The sequence below is a fragment of the Coregonus lavaretus genome (assembly GCF_964263955.1).
Source record: "Coregonus lavaretus genome assembly, contig: HAP1_SCAFFOLD_2891, whole genome shotgun sequence".
NCBI lineage: Eukaryota > Metazoa > Chordata > Actinopteri > Salmoniformes > Salmonidae > Coregonus > Coregonus lavaretus.
In genome coordinates, this window is record NW_028161527.1 from 1 (window position 1) to 27,893 (window position 27,893).

At 43.0% G+C, this 27,893-nt stretch overlaps 2 protein-coding genes across 2 annotated transcripts; one reads left to right on the forward strand and one right to left on the reverse strand.

Moving 5' to 3' along the window:
* Positions 1–1,161: 1,161 nt before the first annotated feature.
* Positions 1,162–11,530, forward strand: LOC311120457 (sodium-driven chloride bicarbonate exchanger-like; the record flags this gene model as incomplete). Its single annotated transcript, XM_084195047.1, has 13 exons — positions 1,162–1,336; positions 1,655–1,788; positions 2,610–2,855; positions 4,706–4,811; positions 6,785–6,946; positions 7,472–7,585; positions 7,795–7,956; positions 8,693–8,944; positions 9,109–9,351; positions 9,848–9,967; positions 10,103–10,170; positions 10,477–10,590; positions 11,470–11,530. Coding segments are annotated over 13 exons (1,957 nt in total), but the record flags the coding sequence as incomplete, so codon positions are not given.
* A 2,280-nt stretch (positions 11,531–13,810) lies between these two features.
* Positions 13,811–27,224, reverse strand: LOC311120456 (adenylate cyclase type 10-like; the record flags this gene model as incomplete). Its single annotated transcript, XM_084195046.1, has 32 exons — positions 13,811–14,062; positions 14,620–14,808; positions 15,241–15,436; positions 15,663–15,822; positions 16,010–16,125; positions 16,203–16,299; positions 16,460–16,664; positions 18,693–18,849; positions 19,174–19,340; positions 19,451–19,591; positions 19,666–19,879; positions 19,979–20,021; positions 20,253–20,561; positions 20,729–21,016; positions 21,334–21,465; positions 21,630–21,841; positions 22,251–22,531; positions 22,649–22,735; positions 22,843–23,035; positions 23,309–23,480; positions 23,578–23,633; positions 23,794–23,983; positions 24,168–24,244; positions 24,706–24,827; positions 25,131–25,322; positions 25,540–25,628; positions 25,724–25,814; positions 25,943–26,148; positions 26,390–26,533; positions 26,641–26,679; positions 26,804–26,944; positions 27,068–27,224. 32 exons carry the CDS (start codon positions 27,222–27,224, stop codon positions 13,844–13,846), a joined length of 5,082 nt encoding a protein of 1,693 aa, XP_084051172.1. The 3' UTR covers positions 13,811–13,843.
* Positions 27,225–27,893: the final 669 nt, after the last annotated feature.

Sequence of the window (27,893 nt, forward strand, 5' to 3'; positions counted from 1 at the left end):
CTCTTCTCCGGCTCTCCCTGTCCCTAGCAGAACATTTAGCCCTCCTTATGGGTTTCTCTCGTTCCTCAAACTCAAGAGTTCACAAAAAGAGCTGGGATTGAGTGTGATACATGCGTTTGGAATCATCCATGCATACTTTCCTACATAAGACCAGCATCACTTATTAAAATGTGCCTCGACAGCACTGGGGAAAACACTCTAGCTATTTTGGTAACACTTCATTGTACAATTAAATGTCCACATATAATGCTCTAACTGTGTGTGCATTAACTAAGGGCTGATTTGAATCTATTATTAAGCTTTTATAAGTTCATCATATAATCATGTCCACTTATAATACATGCACTAAGTGTGCTTTAACTAAGTGCTGTTTATAGGCTATAATTTGTTCAATATTAATACCCTACAGCATTCCATTTTGATGCTGTAAATAAAGTTACCTAATCTCTTAAAATGCTAATAAATACTTAACAGTGCAAAATAATGTATATGAATTCATGAATTATTAGTGTCTTATTAGCAGTAGCTTATAAGCACTTATGGACACAAACAATAAAGTGTTACAACTTTATTAACAATACTTTATTGTAGGTGTAATTTGTTTTGGGTATCTACAGTAGTGTAGTAGAGTGTATTTGGAGTAAGGAGAAAGCTGTAGTAGTGTAATACAGTATATTTAGAGGGAGGCAGTAGGCTATGTGTAGTTGTAGTAAGTGATGCTGTATATAATGGGTTTTTAAGTGATATAGTTGTAGTTGTAGTAAGTGATCCCTGCTACAGTAGGTCTCTGAGGAACTCATCCTGACGGTACAGTAGGTTGGCCTGCAGCCCAGTTCTGCTATGAGCCATGATCTCCCAGAGGGCCACAGCATAGCATCCATCCCCGACTCGGCTGAAATACCACTCAAAGTCACGCCCACCGTAACCCCGGCAACCGCCTCCGGCTAGGTCGCCATGTGCCTGTATATTTCCTCTCTCCATCCCTCCTCCTAGTGTGTGGCCTGTGGGAATGTGTTTAAAAAAGCAACTGAAAAATGAAAGGAAACACATTTGACTCCTTTTACTTCATATGGTATTTGATGCTGGTTCACTAAGGTGGTATGTGTGTGTGTGTGTGTGTGTATGCATGTGTACATGCACTAATGTGTGTGTCATTTCCAGGTTCTTTGGAGGGTTCTTCATGGACATCAAGCGCAAGGCGCCCCACTACCTGTCTGACTACACGGACGCTGTGAGCCTGCAGTGTCTGGCCTCTTTCCTCTTCCTCTACTGTGCCTGCATGTCTCCTGTCATCACCTTCGGAGGACTACTGGGGGAAGCCACAGAGGGACGCATAGTAAGACAAATGTTATTACAAATGGCAGAAGAACAGTCTGACTTTCTGAAGGCCTACTTCCTGTATTTGTTTGTTGGATTTCTGATGTAGTTATGCACAACAATAAAGCACTTTTACATTCACACATTAGGTAAGGACGATGGTATCCTTATGAAGCTGAACTCTAAACAGATGGATATGTTTTAGTTGCTGTATCCCCCAGTAGATATCCAACTTCAACAAATAAAGACTGCACAGACTCACAGGTGTAGTTATTATGAAAAGTGCTATGCAACCTGTGATCCATTAACCTATTACTGTCTCTTCCTCTTTGGCCAGAGTGCAATTGAGTCCCTGTTTGGAGCCTCCATGACGGGGATAGCCTACTCCTTGTTCGCTGGGCAGCCTCTCACCATTCTAGGCAGCACAGGGCCTGTTCTAGTGTTTGAGAAGATTCTCTTCAAATTCTGCAAGTGAGTTTGCCCCATTTCAGATACATTGTCACATTGTCTTAGCTGCTCTCATCACTGTGACATGGCTGCAGTACATTGTTCCTGGCATGTAGGAAGACTTTAAGTATAGATGTATGGGTTTTTCTAAGGCTGTGTGTGTTTGTTTGTGTGTGTGTGTGTGTGTCCATGTGTGTCTCTCGTGCAAAAATTGGTGACAACCTTGCCCCAAGCAGAAGTGTCCTTTTGGTCTAATGGTTAAGACGTTGGTCTTCCGAGTGTTACACGTGTGTGTGTTTGTCCACATGGACTATGACTATGGCTATATACGTGAACAGATCTGGAACCAGGTTAATTGGAAATATATTGGCAGACAATGTTAGGTACAATGTTTGTGCATACTGCACAGTGCTTATATTCTGTAGTACTCTACCACTGACACTTCATATGGATGGCTCCACTATAAATATATTTCATGTCAATGACTCCATTTCCTCTATGCACAGATTTGGACAGAATCAAAGTGCATGAGTGCGTGCATGAGGGACTGGCTCATGCTGAATCATGTCTGTGCGAACCCAGTCATTCATTCATGCATGGACTTTGGATTGCAGTCAAGTGTGTATGTGTGTGTGTGTGTGTGTGTGTGTGTGTGTGTGTGTGCATGCATGTGTGTATGTGTGTGTGTGTGTGTCCGTGTGTGTGTGTATGCTCGTGTGAAAATCGGTGATAACCTCTGCCCAAGAAGAAATGTCCTTTTGGTCTAATGGTTAAGACGTTGGTCTTCCGTGTGGGAGATGGGGGTTCGCATCCCACCAGTTACATGTGTGTGTGTTTGTCCACAGGGACTATGACCTGTCCTACCTCTCCCTGAGGGCCTGTATCGGCCTGTGGACGGCGTTCCTCTGCCTGCTCCTAGTGGCTACAGATGCTAGCTCCCTGGTCTGTTACATCACCCGCTTCACAGAGGAGGCCTTCGCCTCGCTCATCTGCATCATCTTCATCTACGAAGCCCTGGAGAAACTCATCCACCTGGGAGAACACTACCCCATCAACATGAACAACAACCTTCAGAAACTCACCCAGTACTCGTAAGTAATGGAAATAGTACTCGTTAGTGGAACTGATAGTCATAAGTGGATTAAATAGTCATAAGTGGAACTAGTATTCCTCTAACTACCAGTACTTGTAAGTGCAACTAGTAGTACTCCTTTAACTGCCAATAAGTGAAACTAGTACTCTTAACCTGTAGCACACTCTTGGAAAAAAAGGTGCTATCTAGAACCCCATAGGAGAACCCTTTGAATAACCCTTTTTTGTTGGAGGTAGAACCCTGTTGGTTCCAGGGAGAACTATTTTGGGTTCCATGTAGAACCCTTTCCAAAGAGGGTTCTACATGGAACCCAAAAGGGTTCTACCTGGAACCAAAAAGGGTTCTCCTATGGGGACACCCGAAGAACCCTTTTGGAACCCTTTTTTCTAAGAGTGTACTCATTAATGGAACCAGGACCCCACTAACTACCGCTACTCTTAAGTGGAACTAGTAGTAGTAGGAATAAATTGTACTTCTTTGTTTAAGTAGCATTCATAAGTGTAAGTACTACTCGACCTACAATACTGCAGGTGGACAACAGTCCATTTTTTATTAATTTTTTAACACATACTGTTTACCAGAGTCCTGTACACATTGGTGTTAGCTAGCTACATCATCAAAGCACAGATGGGCAATATGGGCAGTTTATCCAGTTTTTCGGTAATGCTACAAGATTATTGTAGTATGCTGAATAATCCCATGTGTAAATCCAGGGACATACATTAATACATGATGTAATCGTTCTAAGTCAATGTAATGTACGGTCAAGTAAATGTTAATGTTCACATTGGTGAGGTCATAGAGATTAATCCGCATGTTTCATTCCATGTCATTTCAGCAAGCCATGTCACCCACCATCTGAGATTATTCTCAAATCGTTTCTGTAGTTAGAAACAGACAAGATTAGCATTCCTGAAACTTAATTAATAATTTGATCTCTGAGAAATTAAGCTAATTATTCCACCCAAATTGGCCGTTTTAATTTATAGGATCTTCAATAAATATAGTACCTAACATTCGATTTGGACCATAATTCTTCCTAACAATGAGTAAGACATGAGGTATCCAATAAAATGATCAAAAGCCACCCACGGACCCCCCACATCCCACGCCAATCTCAGCCCAACAACCAGTATACAGTATCAGTTCTCTATGTCTGAAACGTAGTATGGAGCTGCTGCTTGGAGTATTGCATCTTCATCCTTTGTAATGTATTCCCTATGAATATGGTGATGTTTTGTTCCCCTGTTCAGAGAAATTATTAGCCATTGAAGTCACTTGCATTCTATACCATAAAATTAGTGTGAAAGTACCAAGTTTTGCCCACTAGATGCCGCTGTTTCTGCTACTGCCACCACACCCTTTTATCAATTTTGCTGGTCTCTTAAATGGATCACAATATTCTCTTTGCAACTTTAAGTAGAAAACCAATTGCTTTTGCTCATATGAATCCTATAAATTAAAATGGCCAATTTGGGTGCAATCCCTTAATTTCTCAGAGATCAAATAATATTTCAGAAAAATTATATTTTAGGAATGCTAACCTTATCAGTTTCTAACTACAGAAGCGATTTCAGAACAATCTGAGATGGTGGGTTTCAAAATCCTCTTTCTTGTGCTTTTTGAGGTGGAATAACTATAAGGACACAGATGTGTTGACATGTGCAGACTAAGGCTGCAAGATGACAAATGTGTGTGTGTGTTTATTCGTGCACGTGTGTGTACTCATACATGCGTACTTGTGCATGTGTGTGTCTGCGGGCTTGTGTGTGACTGTTTATATGTGTGTGTTTACGTGTGTGTGCACGTGTGTGTGCACTCATGTATGTGTGTGTTGTGCTCTGACAGGTGTGCGTGTGTGGAGCCAAAGGATCCCAGCAACTCCACTCTGAGGTACTGGGAGGACAGGAACATCACTGCATCAGAGGTCAACTGGACCAGCCTGGAGGTCAAGGTAAAGAGGGGTTTGAAGCCTAAAAGCCCTGATCTTGGGTTCTGGGCGATGAAGCCTTGCTCTGTAAGGTCACTGACTACCTCCTTCTGTAGTAGACCCCCAGCTGCACTGTGTAATCATCACATTAACTTCTAGAGGTCAGTAGTATTATAGTGCAGTGCAGGGTCAGGCACCACGGGGGACTATTGACCAATAACCACCCCCTGATGTAATATTGAGACATGATGTAACTAACACCTTACTCAATTACTTCTAAAACATCACTCATCAGCAAATTGCTACAAATATTATATTGTTTAAATATAGTGTATTTTTCATGGTGAAATAGCCATCCCCTGGAGAGGGGTGTGATGCTATAGGGATAGACATTGTCTCTTAATAGTACAATGTGTTTCCCCAGAGGGAACCGAACAGAACAGTGTGACAGGATTAAAGATATGTAGGCAGGATTTCAACAGGATTTAACCACGCACAGTCACCATAGAGAAACAGTCAGAACAGTAGAGCATTCTTTTAGTATTCACTGTGACTCTGTCACACCTCTGAAGGCTTAATGTGTCAATCTCACTCCAACACACATATGCGCACCTGCATGAAGCCAGTCAAGAATGACACGCACACACACACAAACACACACAATATGTGACTTCAATCCTATGTGCATGAATGACTGGGTTCACACAGACATGATTCAGCATGAGCCAGTCCCTCATGCACGCACTCATGCACGTTGATTCTGTCCAAATCTTTGCATAGAGGAAATGGAGTCATTGACATGAAATAAATGTATAGTGGAGACATCCATATGAAATGTCAGTGGTAGAGTACTACAGAATATAAGCACTGTGCAGTATGCACAAACATTGTACTTAACATAATATTTCTAATTATCCTGGTTTCAGATCTGTTTGTGTGTATAGGAGTTGTCTATAAAGTGCAAACAGATCTGGGACCAGGGGCTAACTTTGACTGGGTCTTCTTATCTTTCCTATGTAGGTAACTCATACCTTACAGTGGCCATGTCCAAATACCCATACTTGCGTTCTAAATAGTAGGCTTTTTGGATATGCGAAAATATAACGTTTTGTAGTATGTGAAATTTCAAAAAGTTGTATGCTTTAAATGCCAGCATGTCATACTCAGTTCGGCTTTTCGTCAAGTAGAATTCACCACACACTATTGAGGAAGATAATCGTTTTTTCACACCCATGTGTGTTTGACAACAGCTGATAATCAGAATAGGTGATAGTGGGGAACAAGCGGGGGAACAAGCGCGATTCTGCATTAGATGACGCCTTCTCAGTATAAATAAGTGGTATATTGATATTTGTTGCTAATTGCATACATTTTTACTAAACAGTACATTCTAAATAGTATGTAGTACTGTTAGTACACAGGATGTAGTTTTAGTATGTAGTAGGCAAGACAGATTTCAGACACGGCCAGTCTATCCTGTTAAAGATATAGGATTCTTCTCAGGTCTCTCGTACCTTCCTGTTGTAGGAGTGCTTTGTGTTCAGCTGTTACAGTCGCTCTCTCTTCCTGTATAGGAGTGCTTTGTGTTCAGCTGTTACAGTCGCTCTCTCTTCCTGTATAGGAGTGCTTTGTGTTCAGCTGTTACAGTCGCTCTCTCTTCCTGTATAGGAGTGCTTTGTGTTCAGCTGTTACAGTCGCTCTCTCTTCCTGTATAGGAGTGCTTTGTGTTCAGCTGTTACAGTCGCTCTCTCTTCCTGTATAGGAGTGCTTTGTGTTCAGCTGTTACAGTCGCTCTCTCTTCCTGTATAGGAGTGCTTTGTGTTCAGCTGTTACAGTCGCTCTCTCTTCCTGTATAGGAGTGCTTTGTGTTCAGCTGTTACAGTCGCTCTCTCTTCCTGTATAGGAGTGCTTTGTGTTCAGCTGTTACAGTCGCTCTCTCTTCCTGTATAGGAGTGCTTTGTGTTCAGCTGTTACAGTCGCTCTCTCTTCCTGTATAGGAGTGCTTTGTGTTCCGGGGGGAGTTTGACGGCAGCGCCTGTGGCCCCCACGGCCCCTACATCCCTGACGTTCTCTTCTGGTCCGTGGTCCTCTTCTTCTCTACTGTCTTCATGTCTGCTTTCCTCAAGGAGTTCAAGACCAGCCGCTATTTCCCCACCAAGGCACGTCCAACTACACCTCATAATTCCTGAGTGCAAGGAATGTGGACCGGTAGCCACATCTGCAGGGATTTCAATGATATTTGATTGATTGTTGATGCTTGCCCCATAATCTCTCAGACTTTGGTGGATGTATCAGTGCTCTACCGCCTACTGGTACATCATTTTGAGAAATAATATGGAAATCTACCCATTATATTTCAATGATATGTCGATGAGTGCTGTTGGGTGCTGCAGGAGTAAGAATTTATTTTCCAGTGTACTGATGCCCCCTTGTGGCATCTAAGAGATCCTACACTTACTTGCGCTTTATTATTATTATTTGCCTTATTTAACCAGGTAAGTCATTGAGAACACATTATCTTTTACAACGACAACCTGAACAAGATAGATGTGATACACCGTTCCGCCAAGCAGACAAGTGAAGACGTTACAGACAATTAACTTGCATTCACATGCCACTGAGAAATAGGAGATTCACCATAAGCTCAGTTCCTAGTTTGACTGTGAATTTCTCTTGTTCTTCAGGTGAGGGCCCAGATCAGTGACTTTGCTGTCTTCATCACCATCCTCACCATGGTCCTAGTGGACTACGCCCTGGGAATCCCCTCACCCAAACTGCAGGTCCCCAACAAGTTCAAGGTGAGCACACACACACACTCACACACACACACACACACACACACACACACACACACACACACACACACACACACACACACACACACACACACACACACACACACACACACACACACACACACACACACACACACACACACACACACACACACACACACACACACACACACACACACACAGATCATGATCATGTTCACTCCCTCCCACAGCCAACCAGAGACGACCGTGGTTGGATAGTGAACCCAATAGGGCGCAACCCGTGGTGGACCACTATAATCGCGGTCCTCCCTGCCCTGCTCTGCACCATCCTCATCTTCATGGACCAACAGATCACTGCTGTTATCATCAACAGGAAGGAACACAAACTGAAGGTAATGGCTGCCAATTCAAGTCATTCTACTGTGTCTGCTTTTACTGCTATATGGTGGTAATAGTTTTCACAGATAAAATGTGAAATTCAAAACTTAACAGGTCATTATTATGATATAATTAACCGTCAAACCCCTAAAGGCTGATTCTATTTTGGGGTTTTGATCCCAATTTTTGAGGGGACTGTTTAATTTCTGTCCCATTTGGCTATGGCTACCATTTCAACTAACGCCTTGCATACTGTTCCTCATTTCTCCATAACTAAAGATCTGAACAGTATACAGTATATCTCCATAACTAAAGATCTGAACAGTATACAGTATATCTCCATAATTAAAGATCTGAATAGTATACAGTATATCTCCATAACTAAAGATCTGAACAGTCTACAGTATATCTCCATAATTAAAGATCTGAACAGTATACAGTATATCTCCATAACTAAAGATCTGAACAGTATACAGTATATCTCCATAATTAAAGATCTGAACAGTATACAGTATATCTCCATAATTAAAGATCTGAACAGTATACAGTATATCTCCATAATTAAAGATCTGAACAGTATACAGTATATCTCCATAACTAAAGATCAGAACAGTATACAGTATATCTCCATAATTAAAGATCTGAACATTATACAGTATATCTCCTTATTGTTCATGTATTATAGTATACTACTACCGTATCGCTGCAGTATGGATGCTATAACCCCATATCTCTGGTTCCCATCAACAGAAGGGCTGTGGCTACCACCTGGACCTGTTTGTGGTGGGGGTGATGCTGGGGGTGTGTTCTGTGATGGGCCTGCCCTGGTTTGTGGCAGCCACCGTCCTCTCCATCTCCCACGTCAACAGCCTGAAGCTGGAGTCAGAGTGCTCAGCCCCCGGGGAACAGCCCAAGTTCCTGGGGATCAGAGAGCAGCGCTTCACCGGCCTCATGATCTTCCTACTCATGGGCTGCTCCGTCTTCATGACCTCTGTCCTCAAGGTGAGGGAGGTCAGAGGTCAAAGGCCAGACCTCAGATATACATGAGATCAATTACAACAAACACACACACTTTAGCACAATCATGCGCACGTGCATGAGCATAGTCACACGCATACACAACTGTTGAAGACTAAATTGAGTGCTGTCTCTCTATCTGTTTCAAGTTTATCCCCATGCCTGTACTGTATGGAGTGTTCTTGTACATGGGAGCATCCTCACTGAGAGGTATCCAGTTCTTTGACCGTCTCAAGCTGTTTGGCATGCCGGCCAAGCACCAGCCAGACTTCATCTACCTGAGACACGTTCCGCTGAGGAAGGTCCACCTCTTCACCATCATCCAGCTCAGCTGCCTGGTCATGCTCTGGGTCATCAAGACCTCAAATTATGCCATCGTCTTCCCCATGATGGTAACGTGTGTGTGGAGGGTGGGGTTGTGTGTGGGTGGGGGGTCTGTGTGTGTGTGTGTGTGCGCGTGCTCGAGAGAGAGAGAGAGAGAGAGAGAGAGAGAGAGAGAGAGAGAGAGAGAGAGAGAGAGAGAGAGAGAGAGAGAGAGAGAGAGAGAGAGAGAGAGAGAGAGAGAGAGAGAGAGAGAGAGAGAGAGAGAGAGAGAGAGAGAGAGAGAGAGAGAGAGAGAGAGAGAGAGAGAGAGAGAGAGAGAGAGAGAGAGAGAGAGAGAGAGAGAGAGAGAGAGAGAGAGAGAGAGAGAGAGAGAGAGAGAGAGAGAGAGAGAGAGAGAGAGAGATTGAGAAAGTGATGTTATGTCTTTTGAGTATGTAGACATTTATTTTGCTTTTATATTTAATTCGGTATTCACCTTAAGCTTTATGTACTGTAGGTACGGCACGTGTCACCACACTTAGTTGACAGGAGGAGAATGTAAGGAGAATTGCTTCTCTCCTCTAGGTGTTGGCTCTGGTGTTCATCCGTAAGCTGCTGGACTTCCTGTTCACCAAGAAGGAGCTGAGCTGGCTGGACGACCTGATGCCTGAGTGGAAGAAGAAGAAACTGGAGGAAGGAGAAGAGGTAAACAGTCCTTGGTGCTCTTAAACATATTGAAGCCATACAGATATGTTAGCACATTATGACTCTATCAATCATCTGGGCTTGTGGTGCAATAGTGTGATTTAACAGTCACTTTCTTCATTTCTCTCTCTTCAGGAGGAGCCCAGTATTATAGAGGAGGAGGAGGAGGGGATAGTTACGTTGCCACTGGAAGGAAATTACAAGTAAGTCCAACTAACAAAACATGCAGAGACTGTAGGCACTAGAAAGTTCGTTTAAAAAAAACCTGGTACAGGTTTTGGTGACAAGCTATTGCAAGGAAACAATAGAGGGCCATGTTGCACATGCATTGTATCAATTGTTCTGCCAATACCGCGGCACAACCTCATTTTTTTGTGCCAGCAACTTACAGAAAACATGATTTCAGCTAATTCAAGATCAGGGCCTAATCATCAACACATTTCAGAGGATGTCTTGCCTATGAGAACATGCAGTGACTGACAGAGCATTCTCGGTTTTGTGTTTTGTAGGAACGATCCCGCTACGGTGAACATTTCCGATGAGATGTCCAAAGGCTCCTTCGGGAACGTGTGGAATAGTATCAGCCCCAGTGACAACTCCAAGAAGGATCCAAGCTCCAAAAGGTTGGAATGTCCACCAATCAATCAATTAATCAATTAATGAATAGATACCTTTCACCAAAAATGCCATTTCATTTATTTATTGGACCTATATATTAGCCGCAGACCATTTACTTGTCCAATCTCAAATACTTTTCTGTTTTCTATTCTATTCATGGTGTGAATACTGTAAAACATATTTAATGTAGATATTAATGTAGATATCAAATGTGGATTTTGACCTGCCCTTCCATTGTAGAGATTTAGATGATCATTAACTTCTATCTTAACTCCTATCCTTTCTCATTCCATTACCATCATAAGCTCCCCTTCCTAACCTCTCAGAAGCTGATATCCCAAAGGTAAGTGACTCCCAATCCTCAATGGCATGGTGTTACATATCTTGTCTCTCCATGTGCAGTGTATCATTGTATGATGTAGAGGTGACAATATGAATATGATGGTCTTTGTCATGCAAGTGTGCCCGGAGTTTGAGTATGGGACTTCAGTCTAAAGTACCCTGGAGCAACCAGTTATCTCTTGACCCATAAAGATCCACAGTAAAAAAAACACCAACTCAAAGTTGGCACTCAGTTCTAAACAAATGTCTCAAGGCGTCTCTCTTTGTTTTGAATGTTTCACGCTCACTGGTTTGGGGAATATGAATGCATGCATATGGTGGACAGACACACACACACACAGCATGCTCTGGTTTGGTTTGCCTCTGTGGTGGTTGGGGACAACTGCATGTCTAGGGTGGTTATGCATGATGGGTAATATTACCCCAAATCAATGAAGTGCACGCAGGGCTCCAATACACAATGCCATCCAGCTGGTCAATTCAGTGGTATATGTAGTGTCTCCTCTAATGCTATTTGTGACACATAGCCTTTTGTTTTCCAGTGGTGGTGAGAGAAGACATAAGAGGAAGGATTCAAAGTTGGACAGAGAGACGAGTTTGTGATCCGTACTGGCTTCGTCACCGTTCTGTGGAAAATAACTCAACTATTGTGCCACACTCGACCACCTCTGAACTGTGCTGCACCATGCGTTCTCGTCATGTAAGACTGTGTGTGTGTGTGCAACTCGCGTAAATCGTTTAGAAACAATGTTACCCTATTGAGGAACCAAGAAACATAAACTGTGATTATTTTATATGTATGTCAATGTATGGTGATACCAGCAACAGAGGAAGCAATGAATTAATAGTATTATGTCTATCTACCCGTGGGCCAATTTATTACAGATGTAGGATCTTAATTTGAGCCAGTTTGCTACAGCAGGAAAATAATCCTGAAGTAACATGAAATGTGTGGATTATAATTAATGGACATTTTTGTAATGGTTGAAACATTTTTCATAAGGGAAAATCAAGTCTGAAATTTTAACGTGGACATTTCAAACTTCAGAAGCATTTTTAAACTTTAAATACATTACAAGTTTTAAAAGTATTTCTGCATCAGTGTGATCAAATTAAGATCCTACATCTGTATCAACCAAATGGATTTTAAAGCAACTTTACTTTTTAACAGAATAGTTTGTATTTTGTATGTTTTTTTTCTATTTTTTCAACATAGGAATCCTTTTGAAAAATCAATTACAGTATACAATGGAAATCTTGTTCATGGAATAATCAATGTGTGTTTTGTTTTGTAATTTGACATCACTATTGGGTCTGTGCACTTAAGGATACGAAAACAGTATACTGTATATGTATCCAATTAAAACCTGCACACATAATATTGAAAGTGTTAAATGTACAATTCCTTTCTTGAAAGCTAATTTGTAAAATGTTCACTGCCATTTTCCAGAAGATTTGTTGATAGTATTCTTTCTCCATTACAGTGTTGAGGCCAGTGTTATATTTCAGGAATTGGAGAACATTACATTCCAGTTAGCGTAGCAGCATAGCCCTGCCATTCTGTACCTATTGGGAATGTGATTCCTATACGGTTTTAACCATATATAGTAATTTATAGGATCTCTATGGTTTTAATGCTCAAATTGTCTTTGGAGTCTTTGGATGACTGTGTAGAGATACAGTGCCTTCAGAAAGTATTCACACCCCTTGACTTTTTCCACATTTTGTTGTTACAGCCTGAATTGAAACTAAATTAAATAGAGATTTTTTGTCACTGGCCTACACACAATACCCCATAATGTGAAAGTGGAATTATATTTTTTGAAATTTTAACAAATTAATTCAAAATGAAAAGCTAAAATGTATTGACTCAGGGAGTTGAATACTTATCTAATCAAGATATATTACATTTTATTTTTTATAGCTGTTAGAATTTTATTCCAATTTGACATTTAGAGTATTTTGTGTAGCTCTTTGACATTTTTTTACAATTAAATCCATTTTAATCCCACTTTGTAACACAACAAAATGTGGAAAGTCAAGGGGTGTGAATACTTTCTGAAGGCAATGTACATGTACATGTATGTCCATTGGCATACAAATGTGTTTTACCGGCATACTGTTCCAGTTACCCTGTCGGTACGTTTCATTGACATGTGATATCTTCTCCTGCATTCCAGTTTGTTTGACACCTACAAAGTGATGTTGTATTCTGATTCTGAACTACCAGTAACTGTATTTAAACACCTGCACAAAGGTGAATCAAACTTAGCAGTGTCTTTCTACAGGATTGTGTGGTTAATTGATAGAAATGCAATAATAATACCTTTGTGAGAAAGGGCAAAATGTAATAAAGTGAAGACTCTTAACGATGTACAATATATAGTATATTTTATTCATGTGTAAAATGGTACTAATATGTTACTAAAAACTTTGAATTGGGGTAACCAAAAAAGAAAAAAAAGACTTTTATGTTGTCAATGTCTATCCCATGTACTGTGTTGTTGATGGATTTTAGTTATTAGAGAAATAATAATGGGTCAATATCAATATCAAATTTTGGCCACTTTACTTGTGGAAATCTGCCTTAAAATTTAGTATTGATAGCTGAAGACAAGTTTCTGTTTAAGAGTTTATTGACTCATCTGTGGGAAATTATCAATTCAGATATTTGTTGTTCTATTATAAATGTGATTTGTTCTACGAGAGAAAGACAGAGAAATGTACGAAACAATAAAGTGATTGAAACATCCTTTCATTTGGTGAACGTTCATATCATGGCCATCCACTTCTGATCGAGATTAAATGATACGAACACTCATTAACCCCTAACACATCACAGTTCAAATCCAAATCGGCAATGACCTTACATCCTTTAAATCTGCTCTCCACAGTCTCAATAAAGGAACCGCGTCCCTATCCTTGGCCTTTGATGAGCTGGGTGTCCTCTGCCTTTGGGGCGAGGTACAGGCTGGAGTTGTCAGCCCAGATCTCGCTCCCCACACCCATCAGGGTGTAGCGGGTGTGGGTCAGCTCCTCTGGGTCCATCCCCTTAGCCTCCTCCCAGCTAGGCATGGTCAAAGTGGAAGCGAACCAGTCGCTGGTGCTCTGCCTGAACACGCCGAACCACGAAATCTGAAGAGGAAGACAGGGAATATTCACAACATATTTATTAGAAATGTCCTTAATTAAATAATACATTCACTAAGCACCTAGCTAAGCGCTACGCTCTACTTGTTTAGGTTATCAAGGAGAAAATACATGTACTACAGTGGAGGCTGGTGAGGGGAGGACGGCTCATAATAATGACTGGAATGGAGTGGATGGAATGGCATACACATGAAAACCATGTTGGACACCATTCCAATAACTCCATTCCGAGCATTATTATGAGCCGTCCTCCCCTCACCAGCCTCCACTGATTTTTACTACATGGTATACGATGTGTAACTGCAGTCTATTTTAAATGCATGTGGTTAAGTTTTCTGTTCTGTGTGTGTGATGACTGCATACACACCACAGGAGGTTGGTGGCACCTTCATTGGGGAGGACAGGCTCGTGGTAATGGCTGGAGTGGAATCAGTGCAATGGTATCCAATATTGGTTTCCATGTGTTTGATGCTATTGGCGCTGTTCCAGCCATTATTATGTGTGTCCGTGTGTCCCCTCAGGCCTTTCCTCCAGTACTGTACCTGGTTCTGTGCGATCCAGCTCTCCTCCAGCTTGTTGCCGTGCTGTTGACACAGCATTACAGCCTTGTTGAGGATGGCGGTGGCCAGGGCCTCGTGTCCCGCCAGCAAGTACATGTAAGCTCTGAGGTGCAGCACCCGGGGCGCGTACATCTTGTTGGTTGAGTACTTCCGGTTGAACTCTGTGAAGTGCTGCATAAGAAATAATATGGCTATTAGGTCAGTTTCAGGAAGAACATTTATAATATGACCGTGTGACTTTTCTAAAATGTACATTATACACAACTGTGTGTGTGCGAGCATGTGTGTGTGGGCATGGGCATGTGAAGGAACGTGTGTGAGTGAGGGAGAGTGAGTGTGTGTGCGTGAGGGAGAGCTAGAGAGAAAGAAAGAGCGTCTGAGTATGTGCATGCATACATTTTAGTCATTTAGCAGATGCTCTTATCCAGAGCAATTAGGATTAAGTGCCTTGCTCAAGGGTACATCGACAGATTTTTCAACTAGTCGACTCAGGGATTTGAACCAGCAACCTTTCGGTTTCTGGCCCATCGCTCTTAACCGCTAGGCTACCTGTCGCTAGGCTACCTGTCGCTAGGCTCGCTAGGCTACCTGTTGCTAGGCTACCTTCTGTGTGCTCTGGTAGATGGCTTTGATGTGTTGATTGTGCTCCACCAGAGCCTTTCTGAACAGCAGCACATGACACTCCAGGAACATGACCACGCCGTTGATGGAGTGGATGGATGAGGGAGCCTGTTGGGTCACTCCACAGGCCTTGGTGTAGAAGAAACATGCCTTCTCCCACTCACACAGACGGGCATACCTAGGCCGAACGGGACACACACACAGACACACACACACATAGAAACATACAGACTGCAAAGATAGTAGGTTGGACTAGAGTATAGCTTCGGGCTGCATTTTGAAAGGCACACCATTGTAGAGCGTTCAGATAGAAATATGTTATGTAGAACAGAAATGCCTCTCTGGCATGTAGAGAAAAAAAATGATGTGCGCTCTATTCATAACATTTCTATCAGTCCACTCACCACAGAGCCAGAGCAGAGTAGAGGTTCATCATCAGACTCTTGTCAGCCACCAGGTTAGGGTCTGACTGGGACTCCTCCACAAAGGTGTAGCACTCCTCAAACGGACGGAAGGCAAAGCCTGGAACACACACCATGAGACCCAACCTATGGTAGTGGTCCTCTGTAGCTCAGCTGGTAGAGCATGGAGCTTGCAATGTCGGTTCGATTCCCGGGACCAACCATACGTAAAATGTATGCGCGCATGACTAAGCCGCTTTGGATAAAGGCGTCAGCTAAATGGCATTTATAATTATTACCCCTTAGTTCATTAACTAAGATATGTCCCAGTGATGGAATATCCAACTTGCCTGAGTAGAGCAGGAAGTCAAAGCAGCCTACATAGAACCAGCCTTTAGCTGTGCTGATGCGTGTCCTGTTTCCCTGGTACTCCAGACTCTGCATCAGCTGGACACACTCCTCATACCTGGGTATCATATTATTCAACAGTAGATAAAGCACAGATCCCAGTAAAAGAACCAACTAGAAGCAGTAGTCCTTCACCTCTGTGTGAGGAGGAGGGGTGTGTGAAGGACAGCGATCACCAACATGTCCGGGACCCGGCGGTTCGTCAGCTTGCTGATTTTCTCTGCTCGGAGACCTGAGAAGTAGAACTTCTTTCACGACTGAAACTTTTTAGCTATACATTTTTTCTCCGTCCGTCTGTCTGTTTGTCTGTCTGTCTCGCTTGCTTACACACTTGTTTAAAACCGAACACACACTACCTCACCAATGCAACACACACACACTCCTCTCCTCACCATACTGGATGGAGTCGTGCAGGGCTCCGGAGCAGAGCTTGACAATGGAGAGGGTACGTATGAAGTAGCTGGTGAGGGTCAGGCCCTCCATGCAGTCAGACAGCTCAACAAAGTTTCCACACAGCATCCTTTCATAGCTCTTACACTGGTCGTCCAGACCACTCAGCTGACAGTACTGGAGGTAGTCGATGCAGGAGAAGATGATCTAGACAGAGGAGATGTGTCTGTGAGTGAGAGGGACGTCAAAGAGTGTATGGGTGACTGTATACCAGGGTTCCCCAACTGGCTGCCCGCGGGTGGTTTTATTTGGCCCCCAAGTTTTGTGAGCAAAATTTTAATAATATATACACACTACCAGTCAAAAGTTTGGACACACCTACTCATTCAAGGGTTTTTCTTTATTTTAACTATTTTTTACATTGTAGAATAATAGTGAAGACATCAAAACTATGAATTAACACATATGGAATGATGTAGTAACACAAAAAGTGCTAAACAAATCAAAATATATTTTAGATTTTTAAAATAGCCACTCTTGGTATTCTCTCAACCAGCTTCATGAGGTAGTCACCTGGAATGCATTTCAATTAACAGGTGTGCCTTCTTAAAAGTTAATTTGTGGAATTTATTTCCTTCTTAATGCGTTTGAGCCAATCAGTTATGTTGTGACAAGGTAGGGGGGGGGGTATACAGAAGATAGCCCTTTTTGGTAAAAGACCAAGTCCATATTATGGCAAGAACAGCTCAAATAAGCAAAGAAACAACAGTCCATCATTACTTTAAGACATGAAGGTCAGTCAATACGGAACATTTCAAGAACTTTGAATGTTTCTTAAAGTGCAGTCGCAAAAACCATCAAGCGCTATGATGAAACTGGCTCTCATGAGGACCGCCACAGGAAAGGAAGACCCAGAGTTACCTCTGCTGCAGAGGATAAGTTCATTAGAGTTACCAGCCTCAGAAATTGCAGCCCAAATAAATGCTTCACAGAGTTGAAGTAACAGACACATCTCAACATCAACTGTTCAGAGGAGACTGTGTGAATCAGGCCTTCATGGTCGAATTGCTGCAAAGAAATCACTACTAAAGGACACCAATAAGAAGAACAGACTTGCTTGGGCCAAGAAATACAAGCAATGGACATTAGACCGGTGGAAATGTGTCTTTGTTCTGGAGTCCAAATTGGAGATTTTTGGTTCCAACCGCCGTGTCTTTGTGAGACGCGGTGTGGGTGAACGGATGATCTCCGCATGTGTATTTCCCACCGTAAAGGTGTTATGGTGTGGGGGTGCTTTGCTGGTGACACGGTCTGTGATTTATTTAGAATTCAAGGCACACTTAACCAGCATGGCTAACACAGCATTCTGCAGCGATACGCCACCCAATCTGGTTTGGGCTTAGTGGGACTATCATTTGTTTTTCAACAGGACAATGACCCAACACACCTCCAGGCTATGTAAGGGCTATTTTACAAAGAAGTAGAGTGATGGAGTGCTGCATCAGATGACCTGGCCTCCACAATCCCCCGACCTCAACCCAAATGAGATGGTTTTGGGATGAGTCAGACAGCAGATTGAAGGAAAAGCAGCCAACAAGTGCTCAGCATATGTGGGAACTCCTTCAAGATTGTTGGAAAAGCATTCCAGGTGAAGCTGGTTGAGAGAATGCCAAGAGTGTGCAACGCTGTCATCAAGGCAAAGGGTGGCTATTTGAAGAATTAGTTTAACACTTTTTTTGGTTACTACATGATTCCATATGTGTTATTCCATAATTTTGATGTCTTCCCTATTATTCTACAATGTAGAAAATAGTAAAAATAAACCCTGGAATGAGTAGGTGTGTCCAAACTTTTGACTGGTACTGTATATATTGTTGGACATAATAGACTAAAAAACACCAGGAAATCAACTCCAAGTGATTTTAATAAACATGTTCCTAAGTATTGCCACGCATAATAGAGAGAAACGTGATCATATACAAATGTAAGCAAGGTTTGAAATGATTATGTTTTAGTCAAACATTATACAGTATCTGTTTGGACTTTTGGCCATCCGCTCAAGAAAAAAAAATGGCCCGCGGCTGAATCTAGTTGATGATCCCTACTGTATTTTTTTTCCCCCCTACCTCTCTCTCTCTCTCTCTCTCTAGTGTTCGAGATTTCCATTGACTGAACAAACCCATTTTTGAGCCCTCGTTTTCCTGGAGAAACCAGAGAAGCAGAGTAAACAACCACCTTGTTCTCCTCTGCAGTCCTCTGGGCTGAGTTCATCTCCATAGTGATGGCCAGCGATGCGTTGAGCATGTCCTTGGGCGCTCTCCTCATGCAGCCGATCTGCCACATGTACGACAGACAGCAGACCTGCTCGTGGAGGAACGCCAGCTTCTTCTCTCTTTGGACCAAGACAATAACAATAACAACACCTAAACAAAAGGTAGCACACTATTGTAAGATCCATTCAATTGTTTGTGGAGCATCTACATCACCAGTGTGCTAGAGTATTTTTTTGTTGTTGTAAGTATTATTTTTTTATATTTAAAAGATACTGTGAGGTAAATGCAAATAAATGCTGAATTTGATGACAATAGTAGGTTGTGGTATGTTGTCGTCAATACATTGAAAATAGCTGATTTTAGAATGCCTGCTCTCTATAAAAGATGTATATTAATTTGTTTAATCTTTATCTGTATAGGTGCTTGTTGAATATAGAACACACCCAGGGTTGTCAAAGTTCTTGGATCTGCAGCACAGACTCTTCATCTTCTCACAGACGTACTTCAGGGACACGGCCACGCGGTTCGTAGGGAGACGTCTGTTCAGGAGCCGTAGGGCGCTGGCAAACATGCTCTCAGCCTCCTCCATTTGGCCCGTGTTGTACAACACCTATATGTACAATAAACAGTACACTTTAGTTTGAGAAAAGCGCTATTTTGTATAAATGCAAATCATTATTATCCTTTTCGATTATAAACAACATTTCAGTGAACTCCTACCTCCCCTCTGAGACGGAAAACACAGGCTCTCTCAAAGTTGTTGATTTTCACTTTGACTTTCGGGTCGGCAGTCTCAAAGGCTGGCTTGCCCACTTTCAGATTGTCTAGTATGATTTTAGCTTCGTTTAAATAGGACAGGGCCTGTGAAAGAGAGAGTATTTCTGTATGAGAGCGAACAGATCAGAAAAGAGTGTAAAGGACACACACACACACACCTTGAGGTTGTTGGAGAGGAAGGCCGAGGCTGCGGCGGTCTCTAGCAAGTAATAGAAGGTTTTGGGCACGTCGCCCACGCCCGTGCAGTGGCGCACCATGGGGCACAGAACACACTCCATCACCTGGGCACACCTACACTTCCTGCTTCTGTCCACTGTGGTCTTGTACTCATCCACCCTAGAATCCAGTTTCAACAAGAACTCGTCCTCCTCACTGACGCACGCAAACACACAAATACATTTGTTATGGAATCAGCCCACTTGTAATACTGGCCAGCTGATCTGGGACCAGGGGTAGAGTATAAAATATTACCTGTTGGGATGCAAAGGGCTGACCTGGTTCAGTTGTATAGTCTCTGAGAGGTGGAGAGGAGAACAACCCCAACAGCACCCGTCAAATCAACCCTCAATGGTTACTTAGATCAGTTGGTTACAGCATCACAATTGTCAATCTGCATGAGCGTTTGTGTGAAGTGTTTGTGTGTGCGAGCATGAGTGTTTGTGTCTGTCTCTCAGGGAGTGTTTGTGTCTGTTTCTCAGGTTGCGTGCGTTTCTCTAGCGGAGAAGTCAGTGGGCCCATCACTCACCCTTGGGGAGCCCCAGTGTGCTTTGGCCCAGGAACAGGGCTTCCCCAGACTCTTGTATGTTGAGCAAACTCGGGTGGATCTCGATGAGGTTGTTCCCTATGGCCGCCTTGTGGCCAAAGATGAACTCGGCGATGCCGCAGTCCCTGCAGCGGTGGGCCTGCTTGAGGAGGTAGCTGGCACATTTCTGGTGGATCTCTCTCTTCTGCTCCTTCAGCCACAGCTCGTAGGCTGTCTCCTTGACCAGGGCCGTGCAGAAACGCATCACCCTGCAGCGCCACACTCCGTCCACAGAGGCCTTGCCTGACACTTCTGAGAGGGGGGCGAAGTAGGAAGGGACGGATGGGAGATAGAAATATAAATGAGAGTGGGAGAGAGATTTGGGGAGAAGAAGGTAGAGAGAGTCAGAGAGGAGACAGAGAGAGGTAGAGAGAGTGAAAGTTCTCCTTGTCTGTGTTAGCCTCAGCTCCACTACCGACCTTCACGGATATCTTCTTGGCTGTCCTGGACACAGTAGCAGTTGAGCGCGCCCCAGCACTCCGACTCCTTGGTGAGCTGCTGGGTGAACTGCTTGGGCTTGGAGCCGCACTCAAACGTGCCCGACTTGAACAGGGAGGTGAGCGACAGGTTGAGCTTGTCGTGGTTTTCTGACTCTGGCAGGATGTTGATGAGCATCTGCGTGGTGATGGTGTGGCCGATGATGGCAGCACACTTCACCACCATCTGGTCCGCCGGCTGCAGGTGGTCTAGGTGGGCCAGGGCCATGCCTGAATAGAATTCACTTTTATTAGTAGCTCAGTTGGTAGAGTATGGCGCTTACAACGCCAGGATAGTGGGTTTGATTCCCGGGACCACCCATATGTAAAATGTATGCATGCATGACTAAGTCGCTTTGAATAAAAGTGTCCGCTAAATAGCATATATTATTATTATTATTATTATTAGTAGGCCTATAGCCATGCCTGAACAGAAAACATCCTTAATGAGTTTTATGTGTTATTTATGAGTCATTTCTATCAAATAAGACTCCTGAGATGAGGTTGTATTGTGTTTGGGGGCAGAATGCAGGAACCCTGTACTATACCTTTCAATGTCAGAGGGATGGGAACTTCGTGGAATTTGGCAGCTTCTCCGACAAAACAGACCAAAGCGCGGTCAACAAAATGGTCCAGGGCTGTGATCTTGCGAGATTTCAACATGGATGCCTTGGGTGGCCCTGCAACATTACACAGTGTTTCACAAACATGGGTGTTGATTGGCTGGGAGACATGCCACTCATATTCTCAGCCAATTCGTCTGTCTGTTTCACAGACAAGGGTGTTAATAGGCCGGGAGACCTGCCCACTCAGACATTTTCAGCCAACAGATCCATCTTCCTACCAAGTGCTCCGGCCCTGGCGTCCTCCTCTTGCCACACCTGGCTGGGTTTGGAGCAGTGTACCACCAGGGTGGGCTCAGGGAACAGGATGTCTATGTCTTTAGCCTCATCCTCCTCCTCCACCTCCTCCATCACGATCAGATTGCCCAGATACAGACTCTTCAAGAGCTCCTCGCAGTAGTATGGAACTCCATGGCTTCTCTCCACCAGGAACCTATAAAACAGATTACACTTTTAACTCCGGCTTCTTCTGTGAGATATTCATGTACTGAGACAATGACAGCCTTAGAATGAGTCTTCAAAAAATTGCTATACAGTCGACAAGCCAATTCAAAAGTGTACATTTCAATAAATTACTTTTTACTTCCTCTGGATATTGATGCTTCAGTTTAGTTTAAGTATTCAAACAGTCCCAACTCCCAAGCCATTGCCTTTGAGGAGTCAAAGGTCAAATGGGGGTGCTTATATTTGTCCTGTTTCACTGTATCTACCTGAACGTGTGTGAGGTGTGAAACTCCCAGCTCCCCAAGACACCCTCTGAGAGTCGATATGTGTAATGTATGTATATTCACACAGTGTGTGTGTGTGTATTAGTTTGTGCGTGTCTCTTTGTATACACGTACAGCTCCACCTCGCTAGGGATGCGGACCACCCCCAGGATCTGGCAGGCTAGCTGGGCGATGACGGGGGGCTCCAGCCCAGGCAGGTTGAGGTAGAGGGTCCGGGGGTCCTTGATGATGCGGCTAAGCTCTGGGAAGGACCCGCTCTGACTGGTGTGGGGGAGGAGGGCCATACACAACAGAACCGAGGCTCTTTTACATGCTTCGAGCAGGAAGGCCCATGAGGCTTGATCCACAAAGTGAGCCTGGTCCAGCACGTACACGCACGGCTCCTCCTCGGCAAACTGGACAGACCACACACACACGGTTATCATGAATCAATTGAATTCTAAGTAATCAAACAATCAACTGCCACCTAAGTCATGTTGTTGCATCATCCACGTTATTTTCATCCACAGTACCTTGCAAAACAACTCCAGAAAGTAGTTCCTCATCTTCTTGTTCTTCGTTTGACTGTCCATGAGTGACACATCCTTCGACACAGGAAACTAAAAGCATAGAACAGATCTTACAGGAAAGACCCATCTACCCTCGTTAGCTACTACGAAACGGAATAATAACTTTTAGAAAAGCAACGTTCAGAGATCCCACCTACCTTGACTAACAGGATATCATTGAGAAGGCAGAGGTTCTGCCTCATCTTTGAGTCTAGGATCTTGGAGAGGAGGACTCTCTCTCGCTCAGCGTAGCTCTTACAGTTCTGAACTGACATGACGATGGCCAGTAGGGTCTGGAGAGCGTAGTTGGACTGCTTGATGTCTGTCTTGGCCAGCTCAAACGAGATCACTCTGAAAGATAGGAGACAGAAGAAATGCTTTCCAATCGCCCATTGTTGACGTCCATGATTCTTTGTCACTACTGGGTTTGACTTACGATTAAATTAAATGACCACAGCTTGGGATACAGCACATATTTCTAGTATTGATATGTAATAAATAATTGAGTCAACTATCAACTAGCCTGGTGTCAGATCTGTTTGTGCATTTGGCATGACCATCGTAGTTGCCAAGACCTGATCAAGACCTGATCTGGGACCAGGCTAACTAACAGCTGGCACTGACCTGACTCCATCCTTGGCTGTTCTGTAGACCACCTCAGCCAGCAGGCGGCTCTTGCCATAGCCGATAGGTCCCTCGTAGATCAAAACATTGTTGTAGTTCTTGTGACCGGCTGCCCTGGCCTCCAAGAAGCCCTTCAGCACGCTGGAGTACACTTCAATTTCTTTCTCTCGGCCTAGGGAGGATTTGAGCGCAACATATCATTCAAATAAATGTGATCTTCCACGATGAATGCATGTCATTCATAATCATCAATACTAGAGAAAACTCACCTAAAAGAGGATATCCCTCCTCTCTCTCAACGGACATAGGTGCTTTACCAACAGTTCTGGAGATTAGATTTTGTTTTATAAGCATGTATGAACCTTTATCATTTCTTATTACAATTAATTATCTGACATGACAATAGTACGGTGCTCAATATGAAAGTGAGTATGAGTCATGAGTTAATGGACTATAATGATGTTGGTCATATCAGATGGTCGTACATCTGATGTTTGTTGGCCATGAACTGATATAGGGCTCCAGGGTTCTTGACTCCCTTCATGGCTTTCTTGGGCAGCTCGTTGAAGTAAAACGCGGGCAGTTTTGAGTAGTAGCAAGTCTCGCTGTCACATGACACCATCCCGGGGTAGTGCATCATCAGTCGTGCCGCCAGGTTCACCTTACGACCAATCACTAACGGCAAAGGACACAGAGATAGAGTTCAGTTCCTAGGTCAAACTTGTACAAAATCTGAACATAATAGTATGCGAGTTAAAATAATATAAAATAGGCTACAACAAGTAGCTGTAATAGTCAGTTGCAGTAGCAAAGCACAGTTCCACCTGAGAGTTCAAGAGGATGTCAAGGGGGACTGTACCTGTGTATTCATGCCTCACAGGATGTCCTACTACACCACAGAACACTGGGCCTGTGGTTACTCCAACAGAGACAGTCCTGTTTGACAACATTGGACCTTTTGTTAACTATACGCTGCATTCAAACAACCTACACATAAAACTACTGTATATGCAAAGCATTTTCAGGAAATGCAATCTGCAACATATTGCACTCAAGTTTAATACAGATGTAGGATCTTAATTTGAGCCATTTTGCTAGAGCAGGAAAATAGTCCTTTAGCAACAGGAAATGTGAATTATTATGTGGATTATAATTAATGGAAATTTTGTTGGACTTGATACATTTTGCGTAAGGGAAAATCAAGTCTGAAATTTCAAAGTGGAAATTACAAACTTAAGAAGCCTTTTTAAAACTCAAATACACTACAAGTTTAAAAACGTCCTGCATTGCAGGAAAATTATCCTGCAACAGGGTGATCAAATTAAGATCCTACATCTGTAGTGTGATAAACAGTAAAGGCATGTGGTCCTAGAATATTAGGATCAAATGGACCTTACTTGAGGCTGCGGATCTCTTTTTGGCAAAGATCATGTACTCCATAGGCAGCCTGTAAGGCGTGGGCACTCTCATCCTCCCGCTTGTCCCCAGGCAGCCCAAACAGACAGAGGAAAGTACAGCCCTGCAACAAACTCCTTGTTATTTAAAAACATACAGGGGATTTGACTGAAGAAGAGAGTCTTGGTGAGTGCACCTATTGTTTATGTTTCTGGTTGGTTGTATTTGTAGTTTGTCTGTTGCCACTGGGAACAGAGAACTGCTGAGGTGTATTCATTAGTTCACACCGTACCAAAACATTTTGCAAAATAGTGTTTCTTATTGGACAACTTCAGGTTAGTCCCTCCCCGTTTCAGCATGTTTTCTTTCATTTGGTTCCTAGTGAATAAACCCCCAGGATTCCACCTTGAATGAACCACTAACTGACCTTGTCGAACATGAACACTTTGTTGACCCTCCCGTGGTGCTTGACTATCTGCTGACCGATGCCAATGGCGGCCTGGTGGATGGTCATACACTGCTCCTGGTCACTCTCTCCTCCCTTGAACTGCATGTTGACAAACACTATGGTGGCCGGACGCATCTCAGACAGATACTCCAGAGGCTGGTCGTCATCTATCTAATGAGGGAGTAGAGGTCAGAGTAGAAAACCATGGCTACGTTCCAAGGACCATACTAGCATACTTATTAGAACGTATGCTCAATACATTTCTTAAATTCTAGGTAAGTAGTAGTGTGGACATTAAAACAGAGCCTACATTCATACATTCACAAATACATAGTGATTCTGATTTTGCTATTGTAAAGAATGAGGACGGTAGTAGCTAGGTTCTTACTTTCTGCAAAACCGTTTTCATTATGTACTTCCGAAAAGTTTTCTCAAGCTCGGCATTTGGCATCAGTCGAGATGCTTTCCTCACACAATCTGTAGACCAGAAAAAGGACTGGTTAGGATGTTACAACACAACCATGCAAGCAGAAATATCATAGGCTGATATCTAGCTACTCTCTTTACTGTACCTCTTGTCACGTTTTCATGCTCTACATGCGTTCCTATTGATTCCTGGTACTTCTCAACAGAAAAACGGGGCTCTCGTTTGATGTATCGCACCTGCATTGAATGACCCTCATTCACATAGTCATCTAGCAACCACCTGCCTAATTGAAACTGCATTCGTCATAACTGTATCCATCAATACATCCATCCACCAACCCCCTTCCCCGTCCTCCCACACACACCTTCACGGCTCTCTCATTCTCTATGGGGTCAATGGCGATGTTGTCCCTTTCACATAGTTCCCAGGCGTTAGGTGACAAGATGATTGTGCTGGCCACCGCCAACCCCTCTGCCAGCCGTACCTCGTCCACCGCCCGGCCAATCACCACAAAGTACTGACTGATCTCGTCTCCTACGATCACCTTGGAGAGCTTCCCAGCAGATATCCCTTGGCACAGCAGAGAAGGGGTATCATATTCGGGGTTCTAGTTGCCTATAAAGTCAAGTGTAGCCGGATAATCAGGGCCCAAATTCACAAAGCGTAGAGCACTGATCTAGGATCAGGTCCCCCCTTATTCATTATGATTTAAAAGGCTAAACTGATCCTAGATCTGCACTCTTTGTGAATACGGGCCCTGGTGTTATGGCACAAACATGTCTCTCTGTCTGTATGAGACTCAGAAATGCACCTATTTTAACTTTTAGCTGACAGCCCACTTCTGTCTCCCGGACGCCACACTGGTCCTGGATGTTGAGGCTGCATTTGACCACCAGGGAGATTACTTCACTGAGCTGGATCCTCTCCACCGTCCATAGAGCCAAGATGGCATCGCCTGTGATAAAATGTTGTTTGGCCATAATGAGTAGAGAAGTACTGTAGCTAGGAATTGTGATCATGGTGAATCTGTGTCTCAATGCTGAGAGGGAAGCCAATTGTTACCTGCATAATTCAGAATGTCTCCCCCAGCATCAAGGATGTCTGAAATACAGGGAACAAAGCATTGCTTGGTAACTACATTTTTTTTGGACTAAGTTAACTAACGGTACATAACGTTAGATTGATATTGTATTGCTTTAACTTAATGAAACCATAGCTAACTTACGACTGACTATTTCCCCAATGTAGCTGTTGAGTGTGCGTGTCAACTCGTCTGCTCCATAGCCTTTCTTGCTACTCAAACTGAACTTCTCAGTCAGATTAGTGAAACCTAAAAAATATACAAAATGGATTAGTTGACTTCTAGCTAGTGGGTTAGCTAACGTTAGCTAGCTAGTTTCTAAATTTAGATCGAAAGGGAATTCTAGCTCATGTTAGCTAGCGAGATAGCTAACGTAGCTACTGTAGCTAGCTAACGAGATTAGTTTGCCTGATACATCCGCGAAGAGAAGGACTCCATGAAAGTTCTCTGCGTAGGGGATATCGTTGGTGAGGGTGCTGTAGACAACAAGATCAGGTACGTGGGCAGCTATTTTGCTTATTTTGTACGAGTCCTCCGTCTCACCCTCTCCCTTTATCCAACCCATTTTATCTGTAGTTTAGGGGCACCATGTTTTTCCGTTGAGCGAATCTGAACGGTCGTTTTTTCCGTGAACGTTCTAGAATTCAGATTTTCACTACACATTCTGGTTCACCAATTCACGCTATTATTAGTATTTCATTATAACTAAAAACGTTACTTGAATGCCATGCATTTCGGTTTCTGAACCATGGACAGTTTCTTTGAGACGCACAACCACAGTTTCTCAACTCTAGTCTAGTACACAGACTACTATCATTGGCACAACAGTTTAATGTTGACAGGTTTTCTTTTCAGCACCATGAACTGAAAGATTTAGGAATTCCATTGGTATGGACGCATGGCTAGTCAAAAATATGATACAACAAACACAATGAAATAGTTTATTTTTGCAGAGCAGGTTTTGATACATATGGGATAAAAACCAAATTCACATACAAGTTACCAGATAGTTTATCACATTATATCTGAGTTTTTAACATGTTCTCTTTTTTTAAACATTACAAATATAGAAAATAATGTTAATTTATAGAAAAATATTTGTATAATTTGACAACTGACCTGATGCATAAATGCACCAAAAAGTTAAGGAAGAATACATAATGTGTTTTTTTATTATCACATTATGTAGAGTAAACAATCTAAGAATTTCCAACATTGTATCAACGTTACAACA